Here is a 26,538-nt window from a genome sequence, read left to right on the forward strand (position 1 = left end):
GAGTTCTCCCAAGACATCACAGGTGATGTGAATTGTGCAGTGAAGTCCAACATCATGGTTCTAATCTCGGTATCTGATTGCTGGTTTGAACTAATTCTTCACAAGTGGTTGAGATTTTCAAGGTACCTACTTCTACATGAGAATTGGCCATGTGAATAAACAAAAGCGTCTGAGCTGAAGCCCTGATTCTAATAATAAACTCTCCAAAATATGTTCCCGCTTCGTAAAAACCCAACAAACAAATCAAAAAGAGACATGGAGCCACACAAGGCCATTATGATAAAACCCATGTCACGCCACTACCAGCTCCGTCGCTACATCCCACTCTGCTGCCGGGCCATGAAGCTTCCGAAAGACAGTGAGCCAGCTCCCGTCGTCTCTCTCCGGGTTTATGATGACATCGTGGACGCGCATGTGCTCCGGTATATCGAAGGGCGCCTCAAGGCTGGCAAACGGCCGAGCCCGCGACGCCGCCGGCTGTCCGTGTTGCAGATGGCTCTGCCAGTAGCCGCTGTAGTGACCCAGCCCTGAATCGAAACGAAGGAGGGCCTGCAGCTCCGGCGAGCTGCCAGACGAGTCGGAGCCGCTCGACGTTGATATAGTCCGTTGTTGCTGCGATCGGTACCGCTCGTGGCTGTATGGCCAGTCCTCCGTTTGGCCGTGGCTTCCGCGGCTGATGACTGAGGGGGTGCGGGAAGGGGGCACGCTGTGGAGGTGCTGCTGTGGTGGTTGTTGCGCCGGGGCTAAGAAGCAAAACGTGTCGGTGGCGGCGCTCGGGTTGACGCCGTGGCGGCCATTGCTACTGCCTTCAAGGCCTGCGAGGAGAGCTGCTTCCCCTTGGGACATGTATGACGGCTCTGTGCTGAAGCTGTTCTCTACTTCTACACTCAAGGCCGGTATCATGCTCGGGTCGATGGGCAAAGTGGGTCTGTTCTGCATGTGGATGATGTTTTGCTGCCTTGGTGCGTTGTTGTTGTTCAAGCTCAAGCTCTGGCACGTATAGTCGTCGCTAGCTGGAGAGGACGATTCCAGGCCGGTTGATAACAGCTGAGTGGGAACAAAGGGGTCGGTTGGTGAGATCGTGTCCCCGTAGCCCACGACCGACTCCGACGTCTGGGAGCCGTTGTCCCTATGCATCAGGAGCATGGGCGGATGGAACGGCCTGAATGGGTCGGATCCAAGAGGGTGTTGGCCGATGGGAGAGCCCGGCTCGCTCTCTGCTGCTGACCTCTCCTCAACCCGGACGACATGCTCTGCGATGGCCGCCATCTTCTTGGCGTGCCACAGGTTTTCCCGCCTGTTGGGGTTCTGTTTTAAAAGGTCCAATGCCGAGTGCCGTATCAACGGGTGTCGGCACTTGGTCGCGACGTAGTAAAGGACTGGGATGACATATGTCTCAAAGGTGAACATGCAATTCTGGCGTTTCGGTAAATCTCCTTCTCCTAGTCGTTCCTGCATCAGTCGATTCCTGCTGATGAGAGATAGCTCGGCGGACCGGTCGTCCGAGTGGTTGAGGATGACGGCGGCATGGGGTATTATGGCTGAAAATGATGAAAGGTGATCGTCAAAGCAGGCTTCGGTATTGCTTAGTGCCGTCGAAACCCATATTGTCATGATGTGTAGGTACATATGGAACACGGCCGCATTGACTTCGCTGACTTGTGAAGGCTTGCTGGCCTGGTACAACGCGAAAGCCACGCTGAGCTTCCTCAGACGCTGGAGCAGGCCCTCCTTTTCTTGCTTGAGCTCCGTAAGAGTCTCTGGTGTCGCAACTGGGTCGTATCTTGCCATCCTCGTCCTATTTGAATACCGTAGCACCTCATCTATAAAATCGTATAGCGAGAAACGTATTTCCTGGACCGACTCAAACGTGGCGGGGACTTCCTTCAGCGACTTTAGACTCTGCGGTATCGGCACAGGCTTGCCGCCTAGCAGGAATGCGGTCAAGCTGAGCCGGAGGTATAGGGGCACGAGATGACGCTTGACAATGTCGATTTCGGGATCTTTCGAGTCGGCCCGTTGGTCAAGCTTGCTGAGCAGCTGTCGTCCTTGCTCCAGATGAATCAGTGATTCTTTGTCTTTGCCGTGCATAAACTCGAGGCAGACGAACAGGACGCAGGTCAGTAGTGGTGCCAGTGGTCTGGACGTCGTATCTTTCATTTGCCCGATGAGACATGCGATCGCCTTGTTGTACTGGTGAAGTGCAAATGAGTGTTGAGGCTCCGAATTCATATGTTCTGTTGTGGAACGTCCTGCATTCTGCAGGGTTAAGTAGCCGCGCTGGTATGCGAGGTACTCGTGCAGGCCGCTCACAGCCAACACGGCATGGCGCACGGCTGGCTCGGTCTGGCAAACCTGCAAGACCAGAACCTTCCAAAAGTTGGCGTCGAGATCTCCTGCGAGGTTTGGAGCGGTGACATGTTGGAAGAAATGAAATGAACGCTTCTCCTCGGGCATTGCGCCATCGAGAAGTGTCGACAGAGGCGATGAAGGACCACCGGTATCTGCTAGCCTGTTTTTGATGGACCTGCGGCGCGAGGCCATGACGCTCGGGTCGAGGTAGCCATCACAGCTGCGACCAGATTTTAAACATCGCAGACATGAAGGCTTGCCTTCGTCACACTTGACTTTTCGAGCTCTGAAGTGGGTAAGGTATCAGTAACCCAGTCGTAGTCTTCTGGGCACTGAAGTTGTCGACGGGACTTGACTCACTTGCATGTTATACATCCCGATCTAACCTTGGCCGACCCCTTTCTACCTGAAGGGACGGCGGTATTACTCTTTGATGGGTCTGTCGAGACCGACATCTCGGACTGTTGCGGAGGCTAAGGGGATAAAAGAAAGAATAAACAGAAAGTAAAGAGAAGAGGGGAAGGCTTTGCTTATTGACAAGTTCCTCCGAGCGCCGTTGAACGGGCTGGTAATAAAATGGTGCGAATAAGCCGAGTGGCCGGCAAAATAAACAGCGAACCGTTGGATGAGAATAGCAGCCCCAAGTACCTGCAGCTTTTGGGGCGCAGACAGGAAATGAAGAAGAACCTTAAATCAAATATAGGGAGTAAGATAGATCAGAACGGTAAGTGCAGAAATGACGAGTCACTGCTGCCCACGAATCAACTCAAAAACATAGTGTATTGTAAATGTGTGGAGTAGTAAAGCCAGCCAGCCCAGAGAATGTATGTCCAATTTTGAGAGAATTGTGTTGGCTGCTGCGTTTCCAAAGGTCGCCGAGCATACCGAAGGTAGGTAATCTAGGTGGACTGGTTAACTGGTACGGTACGATGCAAGTAGACAAGATGGTGATGATGCCAATGTGCCTTGTAAGTGGATCTCACACGGGTAGAAGTCCTGGGGCTGCTGGACCCTGGAGGAGGTCAAGCCCCCTACCCCTGGATACGGTAAAGGTACCGCGGTACCTGCCTGTGAGAGTGGGTGGAAGATGACGAGCGAACCAAGGCCGGGGTATGGAGTGCTAAGGCGGGCAGACGGTGTACCATAGTTGTGGGTTGATTGATTGGTAAGGTAGTAAATCAGGCAGACGAAATAGGCATGAAAAGAGAGAAAGATGGAAATGTGGGTAAAATCCCAGTTAGAGAGAGCATACTCTTACAAAGCACACACACGCAGGCGCGCGTGCTTCAACCCAGTAAAGTCATGCTGACGCTGGATTTCGTGCTGACGAGATCTTGATGGTATTACCATATCTGTTTACCACTGCGATATTATTGTGAGCTGGCTGTACTCACACTCACTCACACCTTGGTGTTGCCACACTTGGCTTTTTAACCCCCTCCTCTCCGCCTGCAGAAGCTGTACCATAAAAAAAAAACCAGCGCAATGCAGAACAGGTTTATTGGAAAGCCGCGCTAATTTCACGCATACCCCTTGCGTGGGCCTCGAATGGTGGCCACCGCCTACTGATGATGTGAGATAAGTAGGTAAGGTAAGGTAGGTAGCATAAACGGTACGAATTAGGTACGGATACATCGCGAAGGTTGCCGTCCATTCCCGGGGCATGTCAGCCCGGCCAGGCATTGATTAGAGTAGAGTCAGTAGACTGTTGCGTGCAACGTTGTTGAGTGGGCGTGGTTCCAGGGTGAAGGCGGGGGCCAAAACTAAATGTGCATTGTGTCACCTCCAGGTCGTCCACTATTGGTCATCCCCGGCCCCCGTTTGGACGGGACATTGATTTTGTCTATTGATACCCCACTCCCACCTGCCTCTTTGTTCGACCCTCCGCTGTCAAGCACCCATAAGGGAGTCTGATTGGGTACGGCGTACTATTCATTTATTCATGTGGAAAAATTCATTGTTCGTCGCCTTTCCAATCTCCTGCAGTCATGACGGGTCGGTCCAGACCAGACAAATACCAAGCCCAACGTGAATGTTACGTCGATCGAGGGCACGCCGAATACATGCAGTAAATACGAATGCGAAAAAAGGGCTACTTACAGCCTGGGGGTGTTGCAGCCAGAGCTACAGTTACTGTAGGACCCAGGGACTTAAGCCCATTGCAGCGAGGCCTGAGAAACATTGCACCGAATCCACATAATCGACGAATATAAGGTGAGCTCCGAATGGCTTGGCCTGGTTGGGTTCGGTGCTCGGCGTAACGGTTTCGGGGATTCTGTAATTACATAGGTACCTACTTGTACTCCCCAGCATCTCCACAGTCTTGATGCCTTGAGAAGAGAGAGAGACATATGCCTGATGCTCAGTAGCCACTGGCTATTTCGTATTACCAAGCAGCTATCGGCGACAGTTATTTATTGCTTTAATAGGTACATCGCCTTGAAAACATGTGATCTGATCACAGAAGCACTTACTTGAAAACCCGCAATATTTTACGCGTCAGTCTCTCAGAACTTGGTACTGTAACTGAGGTCTCCTATTCGCCCGTATACGACAGTCCCGGCACCACACAATATTCACCCCTGCATTTGTAGTGCCGGTTCGACTTTTTAGGGTTATTATCCGCAGTTGCAAGACTGGCGCTAGATGTCATTGGAGATCTCCCAACTGATCGGCCAGGCCTGTCACAGACGCGGTGTGTACATGGCGATATCGGGGATTGCAAGCCCCTGTCGTTCTTAAATCGTTGCCTGGAGGCTGGAGTGGATCAGGCGACGGCGGGATACAGGCTGCCTACCGTGGTACGCGACCAAGGCGACGTACTGGAAGCCCCTCTCCGTCATGAGCATTGATTATCGGTGTGGCGACGTTTGCTGCTTTGAATTGACTTGATTTTCGGTTGTTTGCAAAGCAGACGACAAGACGAGTGGAAAAACTACGTAATTGGCCAATACTACGCAGTAGATACTTACCTTACCTACCTTAGATAGTAGTCATACGCAGTACAGAATGTTGCGGAGTTGCATGGATCAAGGATCTACTTATCCGCCTCGACGGTTCGGGCACGCTGCCCGATAGTAACTCCCTTATTGATCCTGCAAGAAACGTCTTTCACCTGGGGAACAAATTTGCTAGTATAGTCCGTCTTGAAGGATTTCCTTGCTCAGCCTTGAGCTCAGTATATGCTCTTGGAAAATGTGCTTCCTAGATACCTAGTAATCTGCAGCTAGCCATTACAAAAGGTTATCTCAGTGGGAGTTGGTGTCTGAGTAGGTATGTTCATATGCAGAAGATCAGCAGTTGTAAATGCTCCTGAGATCACTAAATAAAGTTTGATATCTCGGTCACTTTTCGGCCACTTTCATTATCAATTTGTGGAGCGGCATGTAATAATCAAACACAGTAACTTTCTGACCAAATGATGGACGGTGCAAGAGAATGATCCTCATAAAAAAAAAGAAAAAAAAAAAAGGTCATCAAGTACCTAGGTATACAATTGTCAGCAGTATACAATACTTGGTTCCCAGTACCTAACTTGTGCTGTTTTCCCCTGCCATTGCACGGAACTCGTAGTGACAGTGGGGCGTTGGAGACGGGAAGTGTTTATGTAAGCGAACTCGCAAAATTTCCTGTCGCATCAGATCACGAGTTTTCGAGACTTTGTTGGCTCGAGTCCCTCCTGTGATATCCCATCGCAAGCTAATTAAAGTCGGGAGATAATAGAAAGTAAAGAAGAAATATCTGAAGGCTTTCTTCATTATTTTCTAATAAAAACAAAATACAACAAAAAAAATGGCACCGAACTCCAGAGCTCGTCAAGCCGAAGCTGAAGCGGCCGATGCTGTGATGGACGACGCGCCCACTTCGGCGCAGGTCGAGGACGAGGCTCAGGATGAGTTTGAGGAGGCAGAGGAGGAAGAGGAAGAAGAGCAGCGGGTCAAGATGGTAAGGACTTATAGAAGATTGCTTTTGTAAATTTGGAGCCGAGCTTGGACGGGGTTTTGCTAATTTCTGTGTGTTTAACAGCTTCCCGGATCGACAGAAACTGCTGCCTCGTTTGAATTTCTCAAGGAGGGACACACCATGGGTAATGCCCTGCGGTATATCATTATGAAGAAGTAAGTTGGCTGTTTACAAATGAGAGGTCCTGACGCCGTGACTTCCATCTTGAGTATTAACTAACGGTATACACACATTACCTCAGCCCTGAGGTTGAGCTTTGTGCATACGCTATTCCACATCCTTCAGAGCACAAGATGAACTTGAGGATACAGACCTATGGTGAGTGAATAGCCTTATGACACGGACCTTGAGACCGAATAGAAGCTCACATCAGCAACAGAGGGCACAACTGCCATCGAGGCTTTGGAAAAGGGCCTCAAGGATCTGCAGGAGCTGTGTGATGTTGTGACCGACAAGTTTACAATCGCGAGGGATGACTTTGCAGGACGCATGGAGATGGACAGTTGAGCCAAAAGACCCCAAAGGGTTAACATGGCAGTGACGTCTGCGTGCATGAAAACGGCGTTCAGAGGCGTAATTGGGCAGGACTGGCATGGAAAAAGACAAAAAAGAGACTGTCGCATTCTTCACACTTGTTTATGTACATACGGGCAACATGCTTTGATTTGATACCAAAACCTTCCTTCTTTCTAGTCTAATTGCGGCCCTATTGTGGTGTTAGTCTTACCAGATTCCGGCATTTGCAAAGACCCAACCAACAAGGTACTTACCTCCAGGAACCCCTCCATGAAGCTCTTCGGTAGCCTCTTCTCTCCCCTGAAGTTCTCCTCCGGGAAGTATGACATGATGTGGGTGGTCTGGCGCCAAAAGTTCATGGTCTCCTGCAACAGCGATATCAAACGTTAGATCCTTGTTCTTGCTGGGAAGCACTCGGCGCCTTTTGTAGACATGTTCTCGGGACCACAAGAAAGGTAGGTCTGACCTGGTAGTCTGCGCCGCTCTGGAACAAGAGAACGTCCACCACGCTGAGCTTGTTCACGTATCGGTGCCTCTCAAATTCCTGTCGTATCCGGGTCCTAATGGTCGAGACTGGGTGCGTAACCGAGTACATAGTTTGGATCTCTGGAGCCTGTATCGAGGTGTAGCCCGATGCTTTGATCAGCCAACGCGTTTCCATGTGACATAGGGTGGCCAGCGAGCTGTTGACAGCCGAATCTGGGTGGTATTCAGATGGTCTCGCGGGTGTGACATACAGCTCGAAGCCATTCGCGGTATGACGACAGAACCCTCCTCTTTGCATCCGCCCAATTGGCCGCTGTACAGATTCGTGCAGGGTCAGCGATCGTTCATTAAAGCCCCAGTCGCGTCATTCTTACATTGCGCCGTTCGCTTGGCGAACTCTGTGGGAGTAATGGCCATGTTGGGCTGTCAATTGCTGTTCTCGATTCGTCGATGGAGCTGCCTTTCACAATGAACCGAGTGCTCGAAGCTCCATTGAAGTTGGAGGTACGCATTGGCAAGTCCGGAGATCCAGTATCACGTGACCGCCGCTCCGCTCAAGCCCCACAATTAAATCCCCGCATGTACCCGATACCTTATCTGTGACGAAACCGCCGTTCTGTACTCCGTATATGCTCAGAACAAAGCTTGTGTCGCGCAGCCTTGCTATCACATTAGTAGGGATATTTAACACCAGGCCTATGGAATAGACCATGCTATTAGAGGAATATCATTCTGTGCCTCCCTCGAATCTCCCTTAGACCTCCAGCTACCGAAGCTCAACCCAAAAACTCTTGTCCCGATCCGTCGCCACAGTCAGTAATATGCCAGCCATTCGTCACGCGTCGAAGAGGAAACCTCCTCCAGAGGGGTTCAGCGACATCGAGGATGACCTTCTCATCTTTGCCAACAAGATGAAAGACGCGCAAAACACACCTACAGACAACATTCCCAAACATAAGGCGCAATGGCCGATATTTCAAATCGCCCACCAGAGGAGTCGATACGTCTACGAGCTTTACTACGAGAAGGAGGCCATATCGAAGCAGTTGTACGACTGGCTGCTGAAGAATGGATATGCAGATCCCATGTTGATCGCAAAATGGAAGAAGCAGGGCTACGAAAAGGTAGGTACATTGTGCTTACGCTGCTCATGTTTTTTTTTTTTTTGTTATATCTGTGAGTAAAATATCAGACACTAACCACATGTCTGTACTGAAGCTATGCTGCCTTAGATGCGTGCAGACCAAGGAGACCAACTTCAGCTCCACATGTATCTGCAGGGTACCAAAGGCGCAACTGAAGGAAGAGAGGGATATTGAGTGTGTCAACTGTGGTTGTCATGGCTGTGCATCCAGTGACTGAGTGAGGATTTTACTATATTCGACTTCAGTGACACTGATGCATGCTAAGCTATCCATTGGGAGGGAAGCCAGTGTGTCGCAGTTGGGGAGGCGAGAGCAGATCGACCCAGGCTCGAGCGCTTCCACGACCCGACTACTGGAAAAGAAAACGAAATATGCACGATTATGGCGTACGTCTCATGGACCCGTGGCTTGTTAATTACAAAGACTAATACAAATGGATTACCAGCCAGCTCTCAGACTGTCGAATTGTCGGTATGCGGTGGTGCCGTTGTGATTTGTGGTTCTATACAGGTGGTGGTCTAGGACTAGGCGATCTCGTGAAGCCCCTGCGACCTGATCGGCCAAACATGATCGATCTGGGGACAAGTTTCAGCGCTGACATGCTGCCTGTCAGGGATGCGGCGTCGTTCATTTCGATATCTTTCTCGGCCGGTTGCGTCTCTACCGGCTCTAGGACCGCAACTCCCTCTGCAACATTCGCGGCCATTATCTGGTTGTTGTGGTCATCAAACTGCTTTTCTGATTCCAAGGTTGCACCACTTTGCAGTTCCTGTCTGTCGGATTTTGGCTTTAGATGACGCTGTTGTGCGTTGACATCGCACAAAAGAGACTGTCTCCCATCAATGCCATATCTGACGACATCAAAAAAGAAGTTCGGCGGGTACATATGCTTATCTATGAGATGCCGACGCCGCTTGGACGGGTCTCTGCACTTTCTGTCGCAACCTTCGACGAAGCATGAGTACTAAAAAGCGACTGTCAGATTGTCTCCAGTATTGGCTCATGGTAGTGGGGATGAGTATGGAAACGAACTGTGTGTTGTCCCTTGTCCCTTCTAGCAGTCAGGAAAGCGTCATGGCATTCTTCGATGTGGACGCTGAGTAGGTGGTCTGAAGGGAGATTCTTCCTGCACTCATGGCAGCGATTCACGTGCTGCTTGTTGTAATGTGCGTGATAATCATCGTAATCACGAAACACCACCGGTTGGGGATGGAGTGTGCATCGAAACGGGCTGGCTGTGCCGCCTTCTCCGCCGCAATCCAGCTCCCGGATCTTGGGGCTAGGGGCGTCGAGTTCTCTGTTATGAGGCTCCGGAGTTGCTGTGTTGAAAGTCGAGCCTTCGGGCTCACGTGAGCGTTTCATAGCTTTAGTCAACTCTGTGGCCTGATAAAGACGTACTATGTGGGCCCCGATTGTTGCTGTGGTCAGCTGGTAATGGCGGAAAGTTGAACACGGGTGTTGTTTGTTTGTTTGTTTGTTTGTTGATGTGTATACTCTGTGCGCAACAAGTGACTAACCAGGAACCGAAGCGCCCTCGAAAAGGCTAATGCATGCGCTGCCAAAGTTTACAAATGGGAATTCTGTACAGTAATGTGCCAAAGTGGGACAGATTCGAAGATCCAGGATGATCTGAAATTGCCAACAAAGTCTTGCATGGGCAAGCTGGGGTAGATAAAATCTTAGGATAGGATGAATATTCCGATGACTGTTGGGTCGGTTGGTTTGAAATGACTGGATGATTGAAAGCCCGCTATCTGGTCCAGTTTAGGAAAGGGGACGCTATTAAGGGTGGTGGTGTTCGATTACTTTATATCTACAGCGGCTTCAGCTGTACCGTGCAGTAATAAAATGCTTCCAATCGTCATAAGAAAACACTGGCCCTCTAATCTTGGCGAATAATCCAAAAAAGCCATGTGCGTTGTACACAGACTACGACGCACGGACCAGGTAACCATCAAATTCAACTCACTTCATCCCGCATGGAATGCGCCCATTCAATGATTGGCTGGGAGACTGTGATTTGCGTACCATTCTCCACCTGACCTCCGCGCTGGCAATCGAATCCCGCCCCGTCAATAGCCTCACGCCAAACCTACCCAACTTGTCCGCCTGCTTTAGGTACGTGGAGAGTGAAAGTAACGAGACGGGGTTAAGCTTCCTGTCATTGTACTACTTTTGCATCGTGTTAGACTGGATTTTTTGCTCTTTCCAGTTTAACATCCTTTGATTCCTTGGAACTTCTCCCTTCTGGCTTTTTTTCCTTCTTTTTTTTCTTCACGACTGGTCGAGTCCTGATGCCAATGTCAGCGTCGGGAAAGACTCGAAACACGTCTTCCTTTACCGCCGTGCAGCGCAGCTTGCCTGCGATCCGAATAGCCTCATCCAGCCTCTGCAAACCCGGCTGCCATTCGAGTTATGGACTGGATGCGGTCCCTGGCATTGCGTTTGGAGTTCTGCAGGCGTAGGGCTTGATACGTCGCCACCCACGAACGTGTCCCGCTTCTCTCCTGGCTTTGACCTAACAACCTGGCTGGCTTATATTTTTTTGCCCTTGCATTTGGCATGAAGGTTCTAAACCTTTGGCCATTATCTTGCACATAAACGACGTATAAATTGATCGCGCCGCTCTCCCAGGCCCGCTACCATCAGCGGATCTGGAAACGCCATAGGCAAAATATTGGTAAACATGGCGGCGACTGTCAAATCGGGGACGGTGGAGCCCGTGGGCTTCAGCGCGGCTGACATTTGGAAGTAAGCAGGCCAAGCATGTATTCCGAGATCTTGAAAGTAACTGACACATTTTCTAGGAGTGCTCAAAAATGCCGGCGCACCCTTCAGAAGAGACTGGAGCAGCTTCATCAGAACGAAGGCAAGGGCAATGAGGATTCGTACCTTCGGGCGCTGGACGAGATCCTGTGCACGTGAGTACCTCCCTACTCGAGTTAGCCTCGTCAGGCTTTGCCGCTCTCTTGGTTCATGACGGACTCTCTGACATCAATGTAGCTTTCGACTTGGTTGCGTCGGTACTGTCTTTGAGGATTTTGCCTACGCTACCGAGCAGAACGTCGACAAGCACTTATGGAATATGCATTCGACCATCAACGGCGAGTTCCGTCGTGTTCGCTCTCGGCTAAACCCCAAGGCAGAGCCCAAGGTCGCCATACTCCACCGACAGGTCCTAAAGATGCAAGGTGACTTTCTCCGTACGTCGCAGAAGTTCTACAAAGGCTATCTCCAGCGGCTGTCGGCCAAGTACCAAATCCCCAACCTCGATCGAGTTGTTAAATCTGTGAGATTCGACGTCACGTTGGACAAGATGGATCGCGAATCGAACGCCGGACTGGAGTCCCAGATTGTTCGGGCTTGCCATCAGATTCTGGTTCATCTGGGCGACCTCTCTCGCTACCGTCTAGAAGTCGACCGGAAGCCGCAGAAAACCGACATACCGCTGCTGTACCTCCGCCTCGCCAATGATCTGCTACCGTCGTCTGGGCTTGGTTATCACCAGATGGCCGTTGTCTACCGCGGTGTTAAGGACCAAGACCTTTCCATCGTTTATCACCTCCATCGAGCACTTGTCGTGCAGGAACCACATCCAATGGCTGCCAAGAACCTGGAGATCGAGTTTCAGAAACTGAGCCCAGGGAGTCCAATGAGAGGTCGCAATGCGTCCCTGGATCCTCAAATCACCTTGTCTGTGTGGTTCGTGCGCCTGCATGCTATCTACTATGCAGGCAAGGTTGTTCCTCAGCAGAAAGAACTGGAACGGGAGGTCCTTCACCGTATCCAGATGCTACTTATGACGAAGGATACCGTCGGCATCCTCCTTACGCTGGTTCTCACTAGCATCGCTGCCTACGACTTTGCCTGGCAAAGAACTGAAGGTAAGGTCATACGGTTGTCAGGGTCCTGATGATGGCCAACTAACATCTACTGTAGAGAAATGGTCTGAAGAAGCCTCGCAATCCTGCCAGTTCATTCTCGGCTTCAACATTCGCATGATCGTTGCTGTCAACCGGGTCCTGGCAAAGCAGATTCAAGAAGCGTTGCAGTCTGTCACGCCAGCGCCGGCACCATGCGAGACATCGACTCCTGTGGCAGCCAAAGCTACCGACAAGTTTCTGACAGTTCTGCAGTCAGCTTTGCCTCTGCTGCGCGTCTACATGGTTTGGCTTTGCAAGTATCGCGGGGATGTCGTGCGTTACGCAAACCACCTCTCTCACGTGACCGAGATGCACCAGTCGATGGCCGAAACCATCTCACTCTTGATTGATATTTTCCGAGGCGACCAGAACGATGGTTCCACCGCCAAGTACATGTTGTTCGAAGACATCGAGACACTGGGTTTTCAGCCTCTGGAGAACGAGAAGGCCCCTTTTGTTTGTCGCCCAATGCATTTCTTCCCGGATGGCACCGCAAAACCCAGGGTTGAGGATTGCTCTTTTGACAAGGCTGACAACAATGGTGAGACCCTTTCACGGATCAACGACGTTGTCAACTGTGGCTACTTCATTGGAACCGATCCGAACTACCCTTTGACGATTGCCCGGAAGCAAAAGGGTCCGCGAACCATCACGGTCCTCAGTTACCAGGCGGCCTCGGGCTCGGATATCATCTCCGGTATGAATAACAATTCGAGCAGCGCTGGTCAAAGCGAGCCGATCACACCACATAGACAAAGTGCTCAAGTATCCCCATCACCCAACAAACTCCCTAGCACAAGTGGTGCGCATCAGCAGCCGCAGCCACAGCTGCCAAAGCCGCCACAGGCACCGATCGGAACACCTAACGTTGCGATCACCAAATCGAATGAGACTGAGTTCGATGTGGACGAAGAGATGCTTGGTAGACTGAATGATTTCCTGGCTCCTCCCGAAGTACACTCTCCGCAGCAGAAAGGCATTGAAGACCTGACTTTCTCTTATGGCATGCATTCGACCACCGCCAACGATGTCTTTGGGGCACTCAACAGCCAGAGACCAGTCAAAACACCAACATCCGCTTCTGGCAGGGCTTTCCCCACGCTTCCATGGGATATGTGGACACCCACAAACCGATCAGGCTTTGGCTACAGTACGACGGCGTCGCCTGAGGTTGAATCGACCACAGCTTTCGGCCAGGCCGCCCACTACAGCCACGCACCCAGGAAGACCGAGCGTCTGCAGAGCCCCATGCTTCCAAGTGCTCCCAGGGCTTCGGACACGGCAGACGCGCAAGCCCAGGTAGCTGCCGAGCGCTATGCTGCTGGCTCGCTTCCGAATCGCAACTCTAGCATTGGTGAAGCTTATAACAAGGAGAGAATGGAGGAAATTTCCAAGCAGGCCAGCTGGCAATTCAATCAAAAAAGACAGCCCGCACGCGTTCCCACCTCGGCCATCCCGGCTCAGACTCCGGTCCGACAACCCTACAACCAACCGGCCGGCTTGACCGACTCTCCATTCTTTCAGTCGACCAATTTCTCATCGAATGCTTCCGGCTTGCCTCAGGTGCAGGGCTCGTGGGGTTTTGCCGTTCCAGGAAAGAAGCCCTCTTGAAAAAGGACGAGAGCATTGGTAATAGAACTCACCGACTTCGAAGCTTTTGTGTGATCGAACCCAGATTAGTCACTATACGCCAAGTTCACGCAGCTTTGGTGAACAAGTGAACCATTCAACATGGCACAGTTCTAGCGGACTATCCCTGAACTTCGATCTGTTTGTGAAGCGGGCACTGCTACACAACCGGAGGCAGATCTCAGGTTTTGTCTATCATACAGCGTTGATTATGAGCAACAATTGCTCGCTGCTAGCCTTGGTAAATTGGGCAGGGGCTCCTGGAAACTCACTACCAGCTACCGGGTTGCCGATCTACTCGGGAGGTCATGCGTCGTTGAGAGTGCAGTAGTACCCTTGAAAGCGCGAGGTTATTCAGCGATGGATGCGGACATGATTACAGGCAACATCTTGCCAAGTTGTGCTCATCCACCGGAAGTGCAGAGCGGGTTGCTTTTATTTTTCCGTTGAGTGTCTTGTAGTGGATTAATATGGGTGTCTATTTTGGCAGATTCAGGGGGACGTTGAGGTGGTCTGGCCCATCAGGACCGTGGTATCTCGAGGGGTTCTACACATGAGTCTGGACGGCACTACACGTTTTCGAGGGTACAGGAGCCTCGCAAGCTTAAAATCCTGCGGGTTCTGGTTTCGCGGGAATCACCGGGTCAGTCGTACTCCGGCGGCAGTCCTCCTTCCAGTTTCGCGGGGTGTACTTGTCTACTATGGACTTGAAAGCTCTCTGTAAAATGATAGTAGTTCGTAAAGATTCAGGATCGGAGGTAGTCTCGATTATTCAGCTCTTGTCGACTGGGGGTTTCCGACTTACCAGAGTACAGAAGTTCTCGTTGCCATAGAGGTGATTACCTGGGATTTTGCAACCAGGAATGGTCACGGGCTCATCATTGTATCGTACGCGTACGTAGTAACCATCAAGCCTCTCTGTTTCACTTGGAGATAGCTCGTCCATCGTCCTTCGCCCAATACCTCCGGATTCCTTACGGACCTTGGAGCTAAGTGCGCTCCACCATCCTTGATTTGTAGGCAAGACAGCTGTGGCAGTTGCCCTAGTCGGGTCGCGGAACATCTCAATAGCCACATGGCTAGTGTATGGGGGCCACTTGTCCGTTTCAAAGGCACCCAAGCTGGCAAGGATCCCGGCGAGGGTGGTGTCGTGGCAGCCGCTGAGGCCGAACTTAACGGAAGCATAATTGCGGCTCTCGTTTTTCCGTTCGGTCCCTTCGGCGGCCGGCCCCTCGACACTGGAGATCATCCTTCCGACTATGTCCCCCATGAGACTGCCGATGCCCAGGGCACGGTACTCACGCGACTCCTTGTACCCGCTGAACCACTCCTCAACGCCAATCTTTTCAGTGATGGCGATGGCCTTCTTGTCGTAGAATTCGCGGGGCAGTCTGGTCTCTGGCCCATGACCCAGTGTGGAGTTTACCGTGTCCATGATGCCCGACAAACGCGGGCGCGAGTCCACGGCTACGCGGGGACTGTCCGCGGGCATCCACTTGGCCCACAGCCGGTTGAGGTACTCCATGTCGGCGGAGTCGTTCCAGCGGTCCGCCGTCCGCTGGGCAAAGGCGCGCGACAGCGCGGCCAGACGCCGGCAGCCGGCGTCGTTGGGGTACAGGGTCTCGTCACCGGGCGTGCGCGTGACGATGGTGGGCGGGCGAAAGGCCGACCCGTCGGCCGCGGGCAGCCTGGTGGCCGGCGGGTACAGTGCCGAAAAGGCCTGCTGCAGCGACTCGAGCGCGCGGGGGATCGGCGTTGACCGCAGGTACATGTCGTCGACCCCGCCCGCGGCCGTCGCGGGCAGGAACCCCAGCTGCTCTACGTAAAGCCTCCGAAGCCGCTGGCCGAGCGCATACGTCGTCGCCCGGCCCTCGTCCGTCAGCATGCCCATGTCGCAGACGGCGTCGACCTCGCCGCGCGGACCGGCGGCGACGCGGGGCTCGTCGTCGTGCCCAAACGTCTCGATGCGCCGGCTCCACTCAAGGGTTGAGAGTGTGCCACTGTTGCCCGGCTCAAGGATGACGGACCTCAGCTCCTTCGCGACTCGGCAGTAGGGCCAAAAGGGCTTGAGGCCTGCATTTTGGAAACGGGACGAGACGGGCGTGCGCTCGCCGTGCCTCATGAGGACCTGCACGAGCTGCAGGTCCAGCCCGGATGGATAAAGGGTCCGGAGCTCTTCATCTGTGTAGGGGGCCCTGGGCTGAAGTGTTGTCATGGTTTTTGGTTTTGAGGTTGGGCTAATTAATTCTTTAATTGAAGTGATGATGAATCAGGTGAGCTGCAGCAATGGGCGGGAATTATATACCGGTTTACCGAGGCGGCGTCATTCGACTCTGGCCTACCTTACGTAGTGTCAACCTATCGGCTTGGGGTGGATACAATTTAGGAACCTCCGACAGCTCCTCCGACAACTCCGCCGTCCGCGCAACACAGTGAAACGTGCATCAGGGCAGACCGCTTGTTCGCTGGAGTTCAATGTAGATACAGACATACAGGTACTAAACCAGATGCACTCGCGCATCCAATTCTTATGCTAACTTTACTGCTGCGGCACCTACGTAATTACTGTAAGAGTGAGTGCCCAAGGTCCGCCCGCCGGCCAGTGACGTAGGGCAACTTGAGCAAGCCAAGCTTGTCAGGCTTGCCAGGACCCGCTCTTGGGTCAGCTCCCTATGGAAGTATATCAAGGGTTAGGGTCAAATTGGGAATGAAACATACCTAGGATTCTTCTCCACCATTTTTTATTGGGCATCGTTCTGTCGCGACAAAAAGCTCGGAGCTTTGATCTTAAACTTAAGGTACCTCATCCTTCAATCTGCTCGCCATACCAAAGACCGATACACCCAATCGTCTCTCATATGGCACCGCCCTCGATGCATAGATATCTTGTTTCCTGGTTATAATCAGCCATGAAAGATACGCGGGCTGTGTGCCTGCTCTGCAGATCTCTCGGCGCCGGAACAAGACGACCTATTCCTCCAACACCTCGATGTAATATCACACAAATACAATGGAGGTCGCACTCGACACCGACACCGCCAGCATCAGCGCCGCATGCGGCCAAAACTACATTTGGTGCTCCTGGTCAGCAAGATGGAAGCAGGGACGGCGCCGCCACAGAGGCCTCTGCTGCCAACCAGCACACCCCACGCTTCAGGAGATCACCTCCGCCCACTTCAACCGTCACAGGCAATCTAGCAATCTTTGAGAGCGTGGTTAGGGGTCAGCGCAGGCATCAGGATGACGATAGATTTGGCGGCAAGCCGGCTGAAACCCCCGAGTCAACCCTCGACCTCAAGACATATAACGACGTTGCCAAGTTGATGAGGATGACGGAGCAACCCAAGCCAGACCTTTCAGAAGCATACGACTTTTTCAAGACCGAGATATACCCAGGCATCAATGCCGCCAAGTATGTGCCTCGAGTTTTCGAACCAGAGCTGAGAAAGCTTATCCAACGCATCCTTACTGCCATGAAGAATGATCCGACATTAGAAAAGCTTCCGTCTCTTGCCGACGTGACACTGGTAGCTCTTCGCCTCGGCGTTTTGGACATTAAGTCATGGGCTCGCGCGATGCAGGGCCGGTTGGAGTATCTTTGCTTGACCAACGTCTCCCCAGAGGTATCCTTGGAAGAGTACCAAGAAGCCACAGGTCGCATCAAGATGTTCTTTGACGACGTTGCACAATCATGGAAGCTTGTCAGCCTTCCTCACCATGTCGTTATGGAGCTGGATCCACACACTCCTCTGGCCGATGTCGACTTCCGCCTCCCCGAGGGACACAACCAAAGGGGTGAATCGACGCTGTACTATTCGTTATCCAAGCTACTTCATGCATATGCGCCCCTTCAACTGCGCCCGGTAATACCGTTGCTGCTGGTTACCTGGGTTTTGTTCAATGATTCCGGCAGGTGCCTCCCTGGCAACCGGGCGGCCGCGTCACATTTTCTTGCCTCAATTACGGGCCTTGTTGTCCGGTCCAAGGATTCCAATATGAGCCCAGAAAAGCTGGTGCAAATCCCGGGCAAGCTGATCCCGTACGTCCGTCATCGCTGGACTGTGATGCACAACCAACTGAAAGAGTGGAACGATCCCAAGCAATCGTATTTGAAACACCCAACACTGATCAGGAAGCTCGATGTGACGGGCTCCGGCAGGAAACACTTCCTCGAGGTGAAGAAGAGTCTCAACAAAGCCCTTTCCGGCAAGAACAGTGCCATGCTGGAAAGGGCTTGGCTGGACTTTTTTGGCCATGAGTCACCACCTTCTCAGAAGACCATTGAGGATCTGCAGAGATTTCCCAGCATATGGAATCAGTTTATCATGGCCTTCAATGCACTGAGGAGACCTCAGAGGGCAATTGAGGTCTGGAATACGATGACACAGATCGGCCTGGAGCCTACTATCAAGACGTTTACCGCCATGATGGAAGGTTGCAGTCGAGGTCGCAACGCCTCAGCTTTGGAGAATATCTGGGATCAGATCGTGGAATTGGGGGTACCCTTGGACACGCACGCCTGGACCGTCCGCATTTCGGGCCTAATCGAGTGTGGTAAGGCAGATGCTGGATTGTCCGCGCTGGATGAGATGGCAAGGATTTGGAATAAACAACAAACCTCCGGCGAACCCTCCGCTCAAGCTGTCCAGCCATCTATAGTGCCAGTCAATGCGGCACTCTTTGGAATTTTGCGCATCAACGGAATACCGGCGGCAATGAAGATTCTACAGTGGGCCGAGAGGTACAATATCGAACCTGACGTCATCACTTACAATACTTTGTTGCAAACCATGATCCGGAGGGCACCGGAACAGGTTGACGCAGTGCTTGAGATGATGAACGATCAGGGCGTGGAGCCGGATGAGGGCACCCAGACGATTCTCATTGAAGGGATGGGTCCCTATTTGAGGCATGCTGGCCCAGAGGAGAAGCTCGAGGCGGTGAAGCGTATCATTACTATGGTCACGGGCAATGACCCCAAGAAAACCAATCCCTCGGCCTACGCAAAGCTCATGTTCGAGCTTCTGAAGGAGAATGAGAGCCATGCCGGCACTGACATCGCTGTCAACCACATTATGCAGGAGATGGGGAACCGCAGGCTCGAGCCGACGACACACATGTACACCATTCTCGTGGAGCACTTCCTCCACCGTAACCCGCCGGCTCTAGACGCGGCACGCAAACTTATTGAAACTCACGACTTGTTCAACAAGCCACACATCGACCATGTCTTCTGGGAGCGCGCCATCAGCGGATTCATGAACGCTGGGGACGTCGACAGCGCCTTCGACTTATTCGAACGTTCCAAGAACGGCAACATGACCATGCGGCTGTACGAGCACCTGCTGCGCGCCCTGATCGCCAATGGCAAGGGTCTGGAAGCCGCACGATTGGTCAAGGCCGTCGACGAGATGAAGTCGTCGACTGATGAAGAAACAGAGTCCCGCTTTCGACTTCACGCTTTCTGGGATATCGCCAGACAGTATGGGCTATCTCAATGATGTCGGGGAAGGTCAACAGAACCAAACAAAGTCCAGCCCAGACTCAAATGTAGTATTAATACCATCCTATTTAGATCGAGGGATCCAAATTAGAATTAAAGTGATTGTGTTTATTTCAAAATGCAGGATCAGATATCGCTTTCAGTTGCGCTTTATTATTCATCATAGGCCGACACATCACAGCACATCAAGGCTCGTCCATGGCATCCGCCGTCCTCGTTTCTGGTTCCCGAACACTATTTTTCGGTTCGGCACCGAGAAGACTAGCAATTCTTTCCAGGCCCTGGACCTCGCCCGTTGCAAGACTCCTCCCTTCGCCTTGCCACTCGCCGTCACGTACATACCCACTCGCGCCCAGCTCCAGTCCTCTGACGTTCTCGAGGTGTCTCCGCGTCGACCCCTCGACGTACTCGAGTCTCTCGGTTCTCCAGCTCTTCTTTGTATCGCCTTGGTCGGCACCGCCGGTCCTCTGCACAAGATCCGGCATCATGGTTTGCAGCGATGTCGAAAGCGCACGGAGGGCTTGCAGCTGGGAGAGGCTGAAGGCTGTCGTCGTCGTCAGGGGGGTCTCGGCGTCGCCGACTGTCAGGTCGCCCTTGCTTCGGAGGAATGCGAGGTTTGGTTTGTTTTGGCCCTCTTCGTTTTCCACCTTGACGGCGGCGGGCCCGGGTGTGCCGTGGATGAACTGCCGCAGCTCATCGAGCAGCTTGGCGTTCCGCGCCCGCTCGGCATGCAGCATCACGTTGAGCTTCTGGCTGGCCTGGAGACGGCGGCGGAGTCGGGCCACGGACGCTAGTGTTGGCGCATCGCCCGCTGTCTCTGCCGCGTCTACGTCCTCGCCTTTGCCACCGGCCCTTGTCTGGTTACTCGGCTCTTTGTCGCCCTCCGGGCCGTCTGCATTCACTGCTTCGTCCTGACCGGTTTCCGTCCCTGCCAATTTCATCCTTTTGCTTGCAGCCGAAAAGTCTAGACCCTCGTAGTGTGAGAGCCGGATCCAGTCACGGTCGTCGGGTCGTACCGTCAATATGTTGCGCATGACCCAAATCTCAAATATATCAAAGTTGCGATCAATGCTCGCGCACAGCAGGGTCTCGAGCTGATGGGTGCCATTTTCCACCTCATGCCGCTGCGTCTCCTCGGGCGATGGTGGGGGAGCATCTTCTACGGTTGTCGTGGCAGAGTGTTTTGTCTTTTTCGACTGGGGCGGCGGTGCGCGGAATCCAAGGCTGGTGGGTTTCGCGGCGAGCAGGCCCCTCTCGACGCTGTTGAGGGCCTGCTCGGCGAGGATGTTTATGCTGTTGATGATATCATCTAGGAGGCTCTGTTCCAAAAGGGCGAAGGGTGTTAGCATTGTATACAGGGTCGTGCTGGGGACCTTTTTTGTTTTACTTTTCTAGGCCGAGCGCCAAATGCGAACTTACCACTGGAGGGTAGCCAAAATGCTCCGCTAAGAGTTGCGTTTCTGAGCTAATTGACGAGGTCATTTCTTTGGACACCTGCTATTCTTTTTCCAATGTGGGATTTAGTATCCTGGTCGGGATACTTGAGTCGGCGCAATGTGCTTGTCGATTCATTGGAGGGGGAGCTTGGTTAGATGGCGCGTCGCGACGCGACTGATGAATCGCAGGTGCCGCATTCCGGCTTTCTTTCCTATCTTATCTACGGCTGCTTGTAGGTCAATAATCCCCTGCAAAACAACCTGATGCCCAACCCGACGCCGGCGAGCTGGGGCTCCTAAAGGAACCTCCACTACCACCCACTTTACCCCGCCATATTCCCGATTGGTGCGGCAAAAAGTCGAAAGCTCAATCAACATGGACTCGGATATGTAGTCAGTCAGTAGCTACAATAAAAGCCGGCCTTTTTTCAATTGATTGAAGCGAATTGAAGCCCCATATCTACATGATACCTCTTATAAAGTAGGCCAGGTGCAGGCTTTCAGATGGGGGCTGCCCCTCGTTTAACCCCCCTCCCCATCTGATACTCAGCGTAGCGGGTAAATGCAAGGGTGGCGTTGGGATGATTAGGAATGAATACCTAGGTGCCTAGGTGCCCAGATACTTTGACTGGGGATCAGGTCCACCTCGACGTCACTTGCTGCCAATGATTAGTGCAGTATACTGTTAACGTGCCTGGGTATTTTTACTTTCTTCATGTCAACTTAGCAGAATTCACTGTTGTTCACATGATTGCAAATACTTGATTTGTCCTTTTTTTTCCTTTTCCTTCAAAACATTCTCCGAGTCAGAGGTCGGTCTCCAGGAAAGACGGACAGGCAGAAGAACAGAAGTATCACCATTGTTAATCCTATCCTCGGTGTATCACCCTGCCCAACATGAGCTCTGGACCCCTATATCTGGGGTTTGACCTCTCAACCCAGCAGCTTAAAGGTACTGAAGAAGATAACTTCCCTTTGTTCAAACCCTGAATCGTCTAAACTTGGCTGTATCCGGCTAACAGACCGCTCCTTCACAATCAGCCATTCTTGTCTCCTCGGACCTCTCGGTTGTTTCTGAGGCCAAGGTTGACTTTGACGCTGACTTCGGTGCCAAGTACTCGCTCACGAAAGGCGTCCTCGTCAACAGCAATGAGGGCGAGGTATTTGCCCCGGTAGCCATGTGGCTCGAGTCCCTGGACTTGGTGCTGGACCGCCTGCGCGAGCGCAAGGCTCCCCTCGACAGGGTCAGGGGCATCAGTGGCGCCTGCCAGCAGCACGGCAGCGTCTTTTGGAGCGACGCCGCCGCTTCCGAGCTATCGGGCCTGAGCTCCGACAAGCCCCTGGTCGAACAGCTTACCGACGCCTTCTCGCACCCCTTTGCGCCCAACTGGCAGGATCACAGTACTCAGGCCGAGTGCGACGAGTTCGATGGCAAGTTGGGGTCCAAGCATAAGTTGGCAGAGGTGACTGGAAGTGCAGCTCATCATGTAAGAGACACCGAAAGTATCTCGCATTGGCGGATATTGATAAGAGAAGATACCAGGAAAATGGCAATATATAAGTGTTTAAAAGTAGATTGCTAATCACAGTCGAGAAATCAGCGCTTCACCGGCCCGCAGATCATGCGCATGCGCCGCAAACGGCCCGAGGTTTACGCCAAAACAGCCCGCATCTCCCTTGTATCATCCTTCCTTGCCTCGCTCTTCCTTGGCGCCGTCGCCCCGATGGAGATAAGCGACGCCTGCGGCATGAACCTGTGGGACATCGCAGCCGACGACTGGAGCAGCCCGCTCCTTGACCTCACCGCAGGCGGTGCCGACCAGGTCGATGCTCTGCGTGCCAAGCTGGGCGAGGTCAGGCGGGACGGCGGAGGCAGCATGGGCTCCATCTCAAGCTACTTTGTTGAGAAGTACGGCTTCTCGAAGGAGTGCCAGGTTGCCCCCTTCACCGGTGACAACCCTGCGACCATCCTGGCGTTGCCATTGCGCCCCGGTGACGCCATTGTTAGCTTGGGTACTTCAACCACGTTCCTGATGAGCACTTCGCACTACCAGCCCGACGAGTCCTATCACTTCTTCAACCACCCAACAACACCCGGTCAGTACATGTTCATGCTGTGCTACAAGAACGGAGGACTGGCCCGTGAGAAGGTCCGTGACGCGCTGCCCGCCGAGTCTTCCTACTCGACCCCAGCCGGCGCCACGGACGCCTGGGCCTCGTTCAACAAGGCCGTCCTCGAGACTCCCCCGCTGGACTGCCCCGAAGGATCCAGCCTTGGCAAGATGGGCCTGTACTTCTACCTCCCAGAGATCGTGCCCAACGTGCGCGCCGGCACGTGGCGCTACACCTGCAACGCCTCTAATGGCAGCGACCTTGTCCCGGCTCCCGAGACCTGGGACAAGGCCAAGGACGCGCGGGCCATCGTGGAGTCGCAGATCCTCTCCCTCCGGCTGCGCTCGCAGTCGCTGGTCGACCGACCCGACAAGGCCCAGCGCTTACCCGCGCAGCCGCGCCGTATCTACCTCGTGGGCGGCGGCTCGCTCAACCCTGCCATCGCCCGCGTCGTCGGTGACGTTTTAGGAGGTGCCGAGGGCGTCTACCGCCTTGACGTCGGCGGCAACGCCTGCGCGCTCGGGGGTGCCTACAAGGCCGTCTGGGCCCTCGAACGCCGCGACGACAAGGAGACCTTTGACGAGCTCATCGGCGCCCGGTGGCGCGAGGAGGGCGCCATTCAAAAGGTCGACGACGGGTACCGCGAGGGCGTTTTTGAAAAGTACGGCAACGTCCTCGGCGCCTTTGACCGCATGGAAAAGGAGATTTTGGCCGCGCAGTAGAAGGAATATCGGCATTATTTCGTCCATAGGAAGCGTTTAGAATCTTGCAACAGCCTAGCTATTTTCGCTCTTGATATTTGTTATAGAAACTTTCTTGTCTTCCCCATGGCTCAAATACTCCGCAAAAAAAGCATGCCATTCGGGTGTTTTGGGTTCGTTTGAGGACGTTTCCCAAGTGGCAGTGCATGCAGAACCAGTTCTAGGTGAGACATAAAAGAAAAACGGGACTGTGTGACCTGCATATACTCTTATCTTTGCTTGGGTCTTCTGCAAGCCAACGATACCATCCACTTACTCCCCTTTTAGTATTATCCAATGATTCCATTGGTGTTTTTGAGAAGAAGCAAAAAAAAAAAAAAAAAAAAAAAAAAACCCGATGAACTTAAGAACATCACGATCGTAGCATCAATAAACCGATATCGGATGGATACAATACTTCCGTACACATGCTTACATAAGTTATTGCTCGGACGGACTGAATTTCCAAGGAAATCTGCAATGGCTTGGCATGGGGATTTGAGGAATGGCGCGAGACACTCAACTCAACCTCTACGCCACCTGCTGCAGCTTAGGTCGACTTCACCGCCCGGACTCCAACCCGGCCCAAGTCGATGATATCACGACGTGCTTTCTTGAAGGGAAGGGCCTGCCTACTTACATTGCTGAATATATCTATTGTTTCGTCTCTCGATCGGACCTGCGCGTCAACACAGGCAACTTCTGTCACCAAAACCTTCTCAGAGAGAGAGAGAGAGAGAGCATCGTACCGTCGTCACCATGATCCTCGGGCCCATGTCCAGCATAGACATCATAGTCTTCTGCCTTCTGCTCGCACCACAGCTTGTGTTACAGGCTGGCCTGTTCGACACGGTCGCTTGCATACTGAATTGCCTCCCATTCCTACTCCTGCAGCTGCCTTACGAGTTCATTCGTGACCAGGTGTTCGCCAGGAGCGCCGATGTGTCCCCATTCACGCGCCAGGCCTCGATGTTTGAGGATTTCGTCATCCGCTGCGTCCGCTTCGCCTTTGCCAACATGCCCGCACGCATCGGCCGGGTTTTTCTGAGCAAGGAAGTTTCATTACCCTTCCTGAGATACCGCATGCTCCGTCACGGGTATCTTCGACCGCCAGTACACTGGCGCGAGCACAGAGGGGTGCGTTTCCATCGATTGCCTGGCTTCTTTTTTGTGTGTAGAAGTGCACTGACCTGATATGCTACCGTAGAGAGGCTTCAATGGAATTTGGGTTGCTGCGGATCCGACAAAGCGCCCAGATGTGGTTGTGTACTACATACACGGTGAGTCCACCCGAGACCTCAACGCCGCATTGCACGACTGACTCTGTTCCTGATGCAATGGCAGGTGGTGGATTTTCGATGGGCTCGGGGAACTTTTACCTTGAATTCCTTGTGACATGGCACACGCTGCTGCGGGAGTCTGGCTTCCAAAATCCATCTATGTTCATCCTCGAATACACACTGGTTCCTAAGGCTTGTTATCCAAAGCCGCTAGAAGAAGCAATCCGCGGATACGAATACGCAGTGTCCATGGCAGGACAAGCTTCAAATGTGGTCGTGGCAGGAGATTCCGCGGGCGGAAGCTTGTCCCTCAGCCTCATGCTTCATCTCGGTCGTCAAGATTCGTCAGAAAAAACTGACGTCCCAGACCAGACGGCGCAGCAACAAAAGCCTGGCATGGTCGTTCTGATAAGCCCGTGGGTGACATTGATCACGGACGAAAATAAGACCACGAGCAGTGACTTCCTCAACGCCGAGGCCCTGCGCACGTATGGGCTTCAGTACATCGGGGCCGCCGACATGCACGATCCGCTCGTGTCGCCTGGGTGTTGTCACGATGCGGACTGGTGGCGACGGGCGAGCCCCTTAGAAGAAGTGTTTATCATTTATGGAGAGGAGGAGGTTTTCGCACCCGATGCGCGGAGGTTGAAGAAGATGCTGCAGGATTTTGGCATCACCGCAAGAAGTCACGAGGAACCTTCAGCCATTCACGCATGGCCAGTGGTGTCAATCTTCCTTGTCAGCGACAAAGAGAAGAGGCTGAAAGGCATCAGACTCATTGTTGACGAAATCAGGGGACGGATGTTGCAGGACAACATCGTGAAAACGTGATCGATGAAACTGTATGCTGGTCAGTCTATTTAGCCTTGGCATATAAACAGGGTCAAGTGCCACAAAGCGAAGAGAGAGAGAGAGGAAGGGGGGGGAATGCCGCATCAGATTAGATCAAGTAATTAAACCCTCATCGACTTGCTTGACACAGCTCACAGGGAACCTTAGCTTGTCGGAAAGACAAGCTCGGCTTCCAAAGCGCTGGTATATGCATGCCTCTGGGCTCTTTTATCGTCATTTTGGCCAAAGGTTTATAGTTCTATGAAAAGAAACATGTGACCTACCCGTGATTAATCGACGAACCCTTTAAGGGTCCAGTTTGCAAGTATCAGTGGTGTCCATGCAAGAGAATGACTGGCTTGCATGGGCGCCGGTCGGATGCATCAACGTTAAAGGTTTTGTAGCCTGGTAGCATGGCTAAGATACCTGCCTAGCTTAGGATCGCGTCCGAAATCCAAGACAGCGGACCTAGCGCGTGACATGACCGGTTCCTTTACGCGAACGAAATAAATCTATCGTGTTTGAGTCTTTAAAGTTCCGAGTATAGTTTCAAGCTCTATGGGAAGCCTGTTGGAGATGTTTGTTGGCCGTCGTAAAGTGCGCAGCCTCGTGACGAGTGACG

The 26,538-nt window shown here is 52.7% G+C and overlaps 10 protein-coding genes across 10 annotated transcripts; 6 read left to right on the top strand and 4 right to left on the bottom strand.

Moving 5' to 3' along the window:
- Positions 1-34: 34 nt before the first annotated feature.
- On the bottom strand, positions 35-3,834 carry MGG_06312 (C6 zinc finger domain-containing protein). Its single transcript, XM_003717225.1, has 2 exons — positions 2,713-3,834; positions 35-2,638 (listed from the first exon to the last, which is right to left on the bottom strand). Exons 1-2 carry the CDS (start codon positions 2,805-2,807, stop codon positions 292-294), a joined length of 2,442 nt encoding a protein of 813 aa, XP_003717273.1. The 5' UTR covers positions 2,808-3,834; the 3' UTR covers positions 35-291.
- Positions 3,835-5,794: 1,960 nt separating this feature from the next.
- Positions 5,795-7,092, top strand: MGG_06311 (DNA-directed RNA polymerase I and III polypeptide). The gene is made up of 4 exons (XM_003717226.1): positions 5,795-6,297; positions 6,379-6,470; positions 6,557-6,633; positions 6,695-7,092. The coding sequence occupies exons 1-4, from the start codon at positions 6,145-6,147 to the stop codon at positions 6,820-6,822; spliced, it is 450 nt and encodes a 149-aa protein (XP_003717274.1). The 5' UTR covers positions 5,795-6,144; the 3' UTR covers positions 6,823-7,092.
- MGG_06310 (uncharacterized protein) lies at positions 6,876-7,828 on the bottom strand. The gene is made up of 5 exons (XM_003717227.1): positions 7,692-7,828; positions 7,569-7,630; positions 7,298-7,444; positions 7,086-7,196; positions 6,876-7,021 (listed from the first exon to the last, which is right to left on the bottom strand). The coding sequence occupies exons 1-5, from the start codon at positions 7,732-7,734 to the stop codon at positions 7,010-7,012; spliced, it is 375 nt and encodes a 124-aa protein (XP_003717275.1). The 5' UTR covers positions 7,735-7,828; the 3' UTR covers positions 6,876-7,009.
- Positions 7,829-7,953: 125 nt separating this feature from the next.
- On the top strand, positions 7,954-10,181 carry MGG_06309 (cell cycle control protein cwf14). Its single transcript, XM_003717228.1, has 2 exons — positions 7,954-8,441; positions 8,536-10,181. Exons 1-2 carry the CDS (start codon positions 8,139-8,141, stop codon positions 8,677-8,679), a joined length of 447 nt encoding a protein of 148 aa, XP_003717276.1. The 5' UTR covers positions 7,954-8,138; the 3' UTR covers positions 8,680-10,181.
- A 394-nt stretch (positions 10,182-10,575) lies between these two features.
- On the top strand, positions 10,576-15,026 carry MGG_06307 (uncharacterized protein). The gene is made up of 4 exons (XM_003717229.1): positions 10,576-11,213; positions 11,270-11,383; positions 11,466-12,346; positions 12,402-15,026. Exons 1-4 carry the CDS (start codon positions 11,149-11,151, stop codon positions 13,994-13,996), a joined length of 2,655 nt encoding a protein of 884 aa, XP_003717277.1. The 5' UTR covers positions 10,576-11,148; the 3' UTR covers positions 13,997-15,026.
- Positions 11,111-16,288, bottom strand: MGG_06306 (uncharacterized protein). Its single transcript, XM_003717230.1, has 3 exons — positions 14,820-16,288; positions 14,287-14,732; positions 11,111-14,206 (listed from the first exon to the last, which is right to left on the bottom strand). The coding sequence occupies exons 1-2, from the start codon at positions 16,227-16,229 to the stop codon at positions 14,619-14,621; spliced, it is 1,524 nt and encodes a 507-aa protein (XP_003717278.1). The 5' UTR covers positions 16,230-16,288; the 3' UTR covers positions 11,111-14,206; positions 14,287-14,618.
- Positions 16,289-16,715: 427 nt separating this feature from the next.
- Positions 16,716-19,654, top strand: MGG_06305 (uncharacterized protein). The gene has a single exon (XM_003717231.1). The coding sequence runs from the start codon at positions 16,924-16,926 to the stop codon at positions 19,513-19,515; it is 2,592 nt and encodes an 863-aa protein (XP_003717279.1). The 5' UTR covers positions 16,716-16,923; the 3' UTR covers positions 19,516-19,654.
- MGG_06304 (Mis12 domain-containing protein) lies at positions 19,501-21,183 on the bottom strand. The gene is made up of 2 exons (XM_003717232.1): positions 20,937-21,183; positions 19,501-20,836 (listed from the first exon to the last, which is right to left on the bottom strand). Exons 1-2 carry the CDS (start codon positions 20,997-20,999, stop codon positions 19,703-19,705), a joined length of 1,197 nt encoding a protein of 398 aa, XP_003717280.1. The 5' UTR covers positions 21,000-21,183; the 3' UTR covers positions 19,501-19,702.
- A 452-nt stretch (positions 21,184-21,635) lies between these two features.
- On the top strand, positions 21,636-23,950 carry MGG_12860 (xylulose kinase). Its single transcript, XM_003717233.1, has 3 exons — positions 21,636-21,905; positions 21,995-22,440; positions 22,555-23,950. Exons 1-3 carry the CDS (start codon positions 21,851-21,853, stop codon positions 23,785-23,787), a joined length of 1,734 nt encoding a protein of 577 aa, XP_003717281.1. The 5' UTR covers positions 21,636-21,850; the 3' UTR covers positions 23,788-23,950.
- A 353-nt stretch (positions 23,951-24,303) lies between these two features.
- Positions 24,304-26,067, top strand: MGG_06303 (uncharacterized protein). The gene is made up of 3 exons (XM_003717234.1): positions 24,304-24,942; positions 25,013-25,085; positions 25,150-26,067. Exons 1-3 carry the CDS (start codon positions 24,565-24,567, stop codon positions 25,914-25,916), a joined length of 1,218 nt encoding a protein of 405 aa, XP_003717282.1. The 5' UTR covers positions 24,304-24,564; the 3' UTR covers positions 25,917-26,067.
- The last annotated feature ends 471 nt before the right edge of the window (positions 26,068-26,538 follow it).

Source organism: Pyricularia oryzae, chromosome 4 (genome assembly GCF_000002495.2).
Source record: "Pyricularia oryzae 70-15 chromosome 4, whole genome shotgun sequence".
NCBI classification, from domain to species: Eukaryota; Fungi; Ascomycota; class Sordariomycetes; order Magnaporthales; family Pyriculariaceae; genus Pyricularia; species Pyricularia oryzae.

What these genes read in the sequence shown, in the direction of transcription:
- MGG_06312 (XM_003717225.1), bottom strand. Translation starts at nt 2,807, where the DNA reads ATGTCGGTCTCGACAGACCCATCAAAGAGTAATACCGCCGTCCCTTCA. An exon ending in TCGGGATGTATAACATGCAA is followed by an intron (nt 2,639 to 2,712) that starts GTGAGTCAAGTC and finishes TACCCACTTCAG; the next exon opens with AGCTCGAAAAGTCAAGTGTG.
- MGG_06311 (XM_003717226.1), top strand. Translation starts at nt 6,145, where the DNA reads ATGGCACCGAACTCCAGAGCTCGTCAAGCCGAAGCTGAAGCGGCCGAT. An exon ending in AAGAGCAGCGGGTCAAGATG is followed by an intron (nt 6,298 to 6,378) that starts GTAAGGACTTAT and finishes TGTGTTTAACAG; the next exon opens with CTTCCCGGATCGACAGAAAC. An exon ending in CTTGAGGATACAGACCTATG is followed by an intron (nt 6,634 to 6,694) that starts GTGAGTGAATAG and finishes CATCAGCAACAG; the next exon opens with AGGGCACAACTGCCATCGAG.
- MGG_06310 (XM_003717227.1), bottom strand. Translation starts at nt 7,734, where the DNA reads ATGGCCATTACTCCCACAGAGTTCGCCAAGCGAACGGCGCAAT. An exon ending in CGCCAAGCGAACGGCGCAAT is followed by an intron (nt 7,631 to 7,691) that starts GTAAGAATGACG and finishes GAATCTGTACAG; the next exon opens with CGGCCAATTGGGCGGATGCA. An exon ending in ACCGCGAATGGCTTCGAGCT is followed by an intron (nt 7,445 to 7,568) that starts GTATGTCACACC and finishes ACCTCGATACAG; the next exon opens with GCTCCAGAGATCCAAACTAT.
- MGG_06309 (XM_003717228.1), top strand. Translation starts at nt 8,139, where the DNA reads ATGCCAGCCATTCGTCACGCGTCGAAGAGGAAACCTCCTCCAGAGGGG. An exon ending in AGAAGCAGGGCTACGAAAAG is followed by an intron (nt 8,442 to 8,535) that starts GTAGGTACATTG and finishes TCTGTACTGAAG; the next exon opens with CTATGCTGCCTTAGATGCGT.
- MGG_06307 (XM_003717229.1), top strand. Translation starts at nt 11,149, where the DNA reads ATGGCGGCGACTGTCAAATCGGGGACGGTGGAGCCCGTGGGCTTCAGC. An exon ending in CTGGACGAGATCCTGTGCAC is followed by an intron (nt 11,384 to 11,465) that starts GTGAGTACCTCC and finishes ACATCAATGTAG; the next exon opens with CTTTCGACTTGGTTGCGTCG. An exon ending in TGCCTGGCAAAGAACTGAAG is followed by an intron (nt 12,347 to 12,401) that starts GTAAGGTCATAC and finishes CATCTACTGTAG; the next exon opens with AGAAATGGTCTGAAGAAGCC.
- MGG_06306 (XM_003717230.1), bottom strand. Translation starts at nt 16,229, where the DNA reads ATGACAACACTTCAGCCCAGGGCCCCCTACACAGATGAAGAGCTCCGG. An exon ending in ACGAGAACTTCTGTACTCTG is followed by an intron (nt 14,733 to 14,819) that starts GTAAGTCGGAAA and finishes ATCATTTTACAG; the next exon opens with AGAGCTTTCAAGTCCATAGT.
- MGG_06305 (XM_003717231.1), top strand. Translation starts at nt 16,924, where the DNA reads ATGAAAGATACGCGGGCTGTGTGCCTGCTCTGCAGATCTCTCGGCGCC.
- MGG_06304 (XM_003717232.1), bottom strand. Translation starts at nt 20,999, where the DNA reads ATGACCTCGTCAATTAGCTCAGAAACGCAACTCTTAGCGGAGCATTTT. An exon ending in ATTTTGGCTACCCTCCAGTG is followed by an intron (nt 20,837 to 20,936) that starts GTAAGTTCGCAT and finishes CTTTTGGAACAG; the next exon opens with AGCCTCCTAGATGATATCAT.
- MGG_12860 (XM_003717233.1), top strand. Translation starts at nt 21,851, where the DNA reads ATGAGCTCTGGACCCCTATATCTGGGGTTTGACCTCTCAACCCAGCAG. An exon ending in CTCAACCCAGCAGCTTAAAG is followed by an intron (nt 21,906 to 21,994) that starts GTACTGAAGAAG and finishes CTTCACAATCAG; the next exon opens with CCATTCTTGTCTCCTCGGAC. An exon ending in CTGGAAGTGCAGCTCATCAT is followed by an intron (nt 22,441 to 22,554) that starts GTAAGAGACACC and finishes TCGAGAAATCAG; the next exon opens with CGCTTCACCGGCCCGCAGAT.
- MGG_06303 (XM_003717234.1), top strand. Translation starts at nt 24,565, where the DNA reads ATGATCCTCGGGCCCATGTCCAGCATAGACATCATAGTCTTCTGCCTT. An exon ending in ACTGGCGCGAGCACAGAGGG is followed by an intron (nt 24,943 to 25,012) that starts GTGCGTTTCCAT and finishes ATGCTACCGTAG; the next exon opens with AGAGGCTTCAATGGAATTTG. An exon ending in GGTTGTGTACTACATACACG is followed by an intron (nt 25,086 to 25,149) that starts GTGAGTCCACCC and finishes ATGCAATGGCAG; the next exon opens with GTGGTGGATTTTCGATGGGC.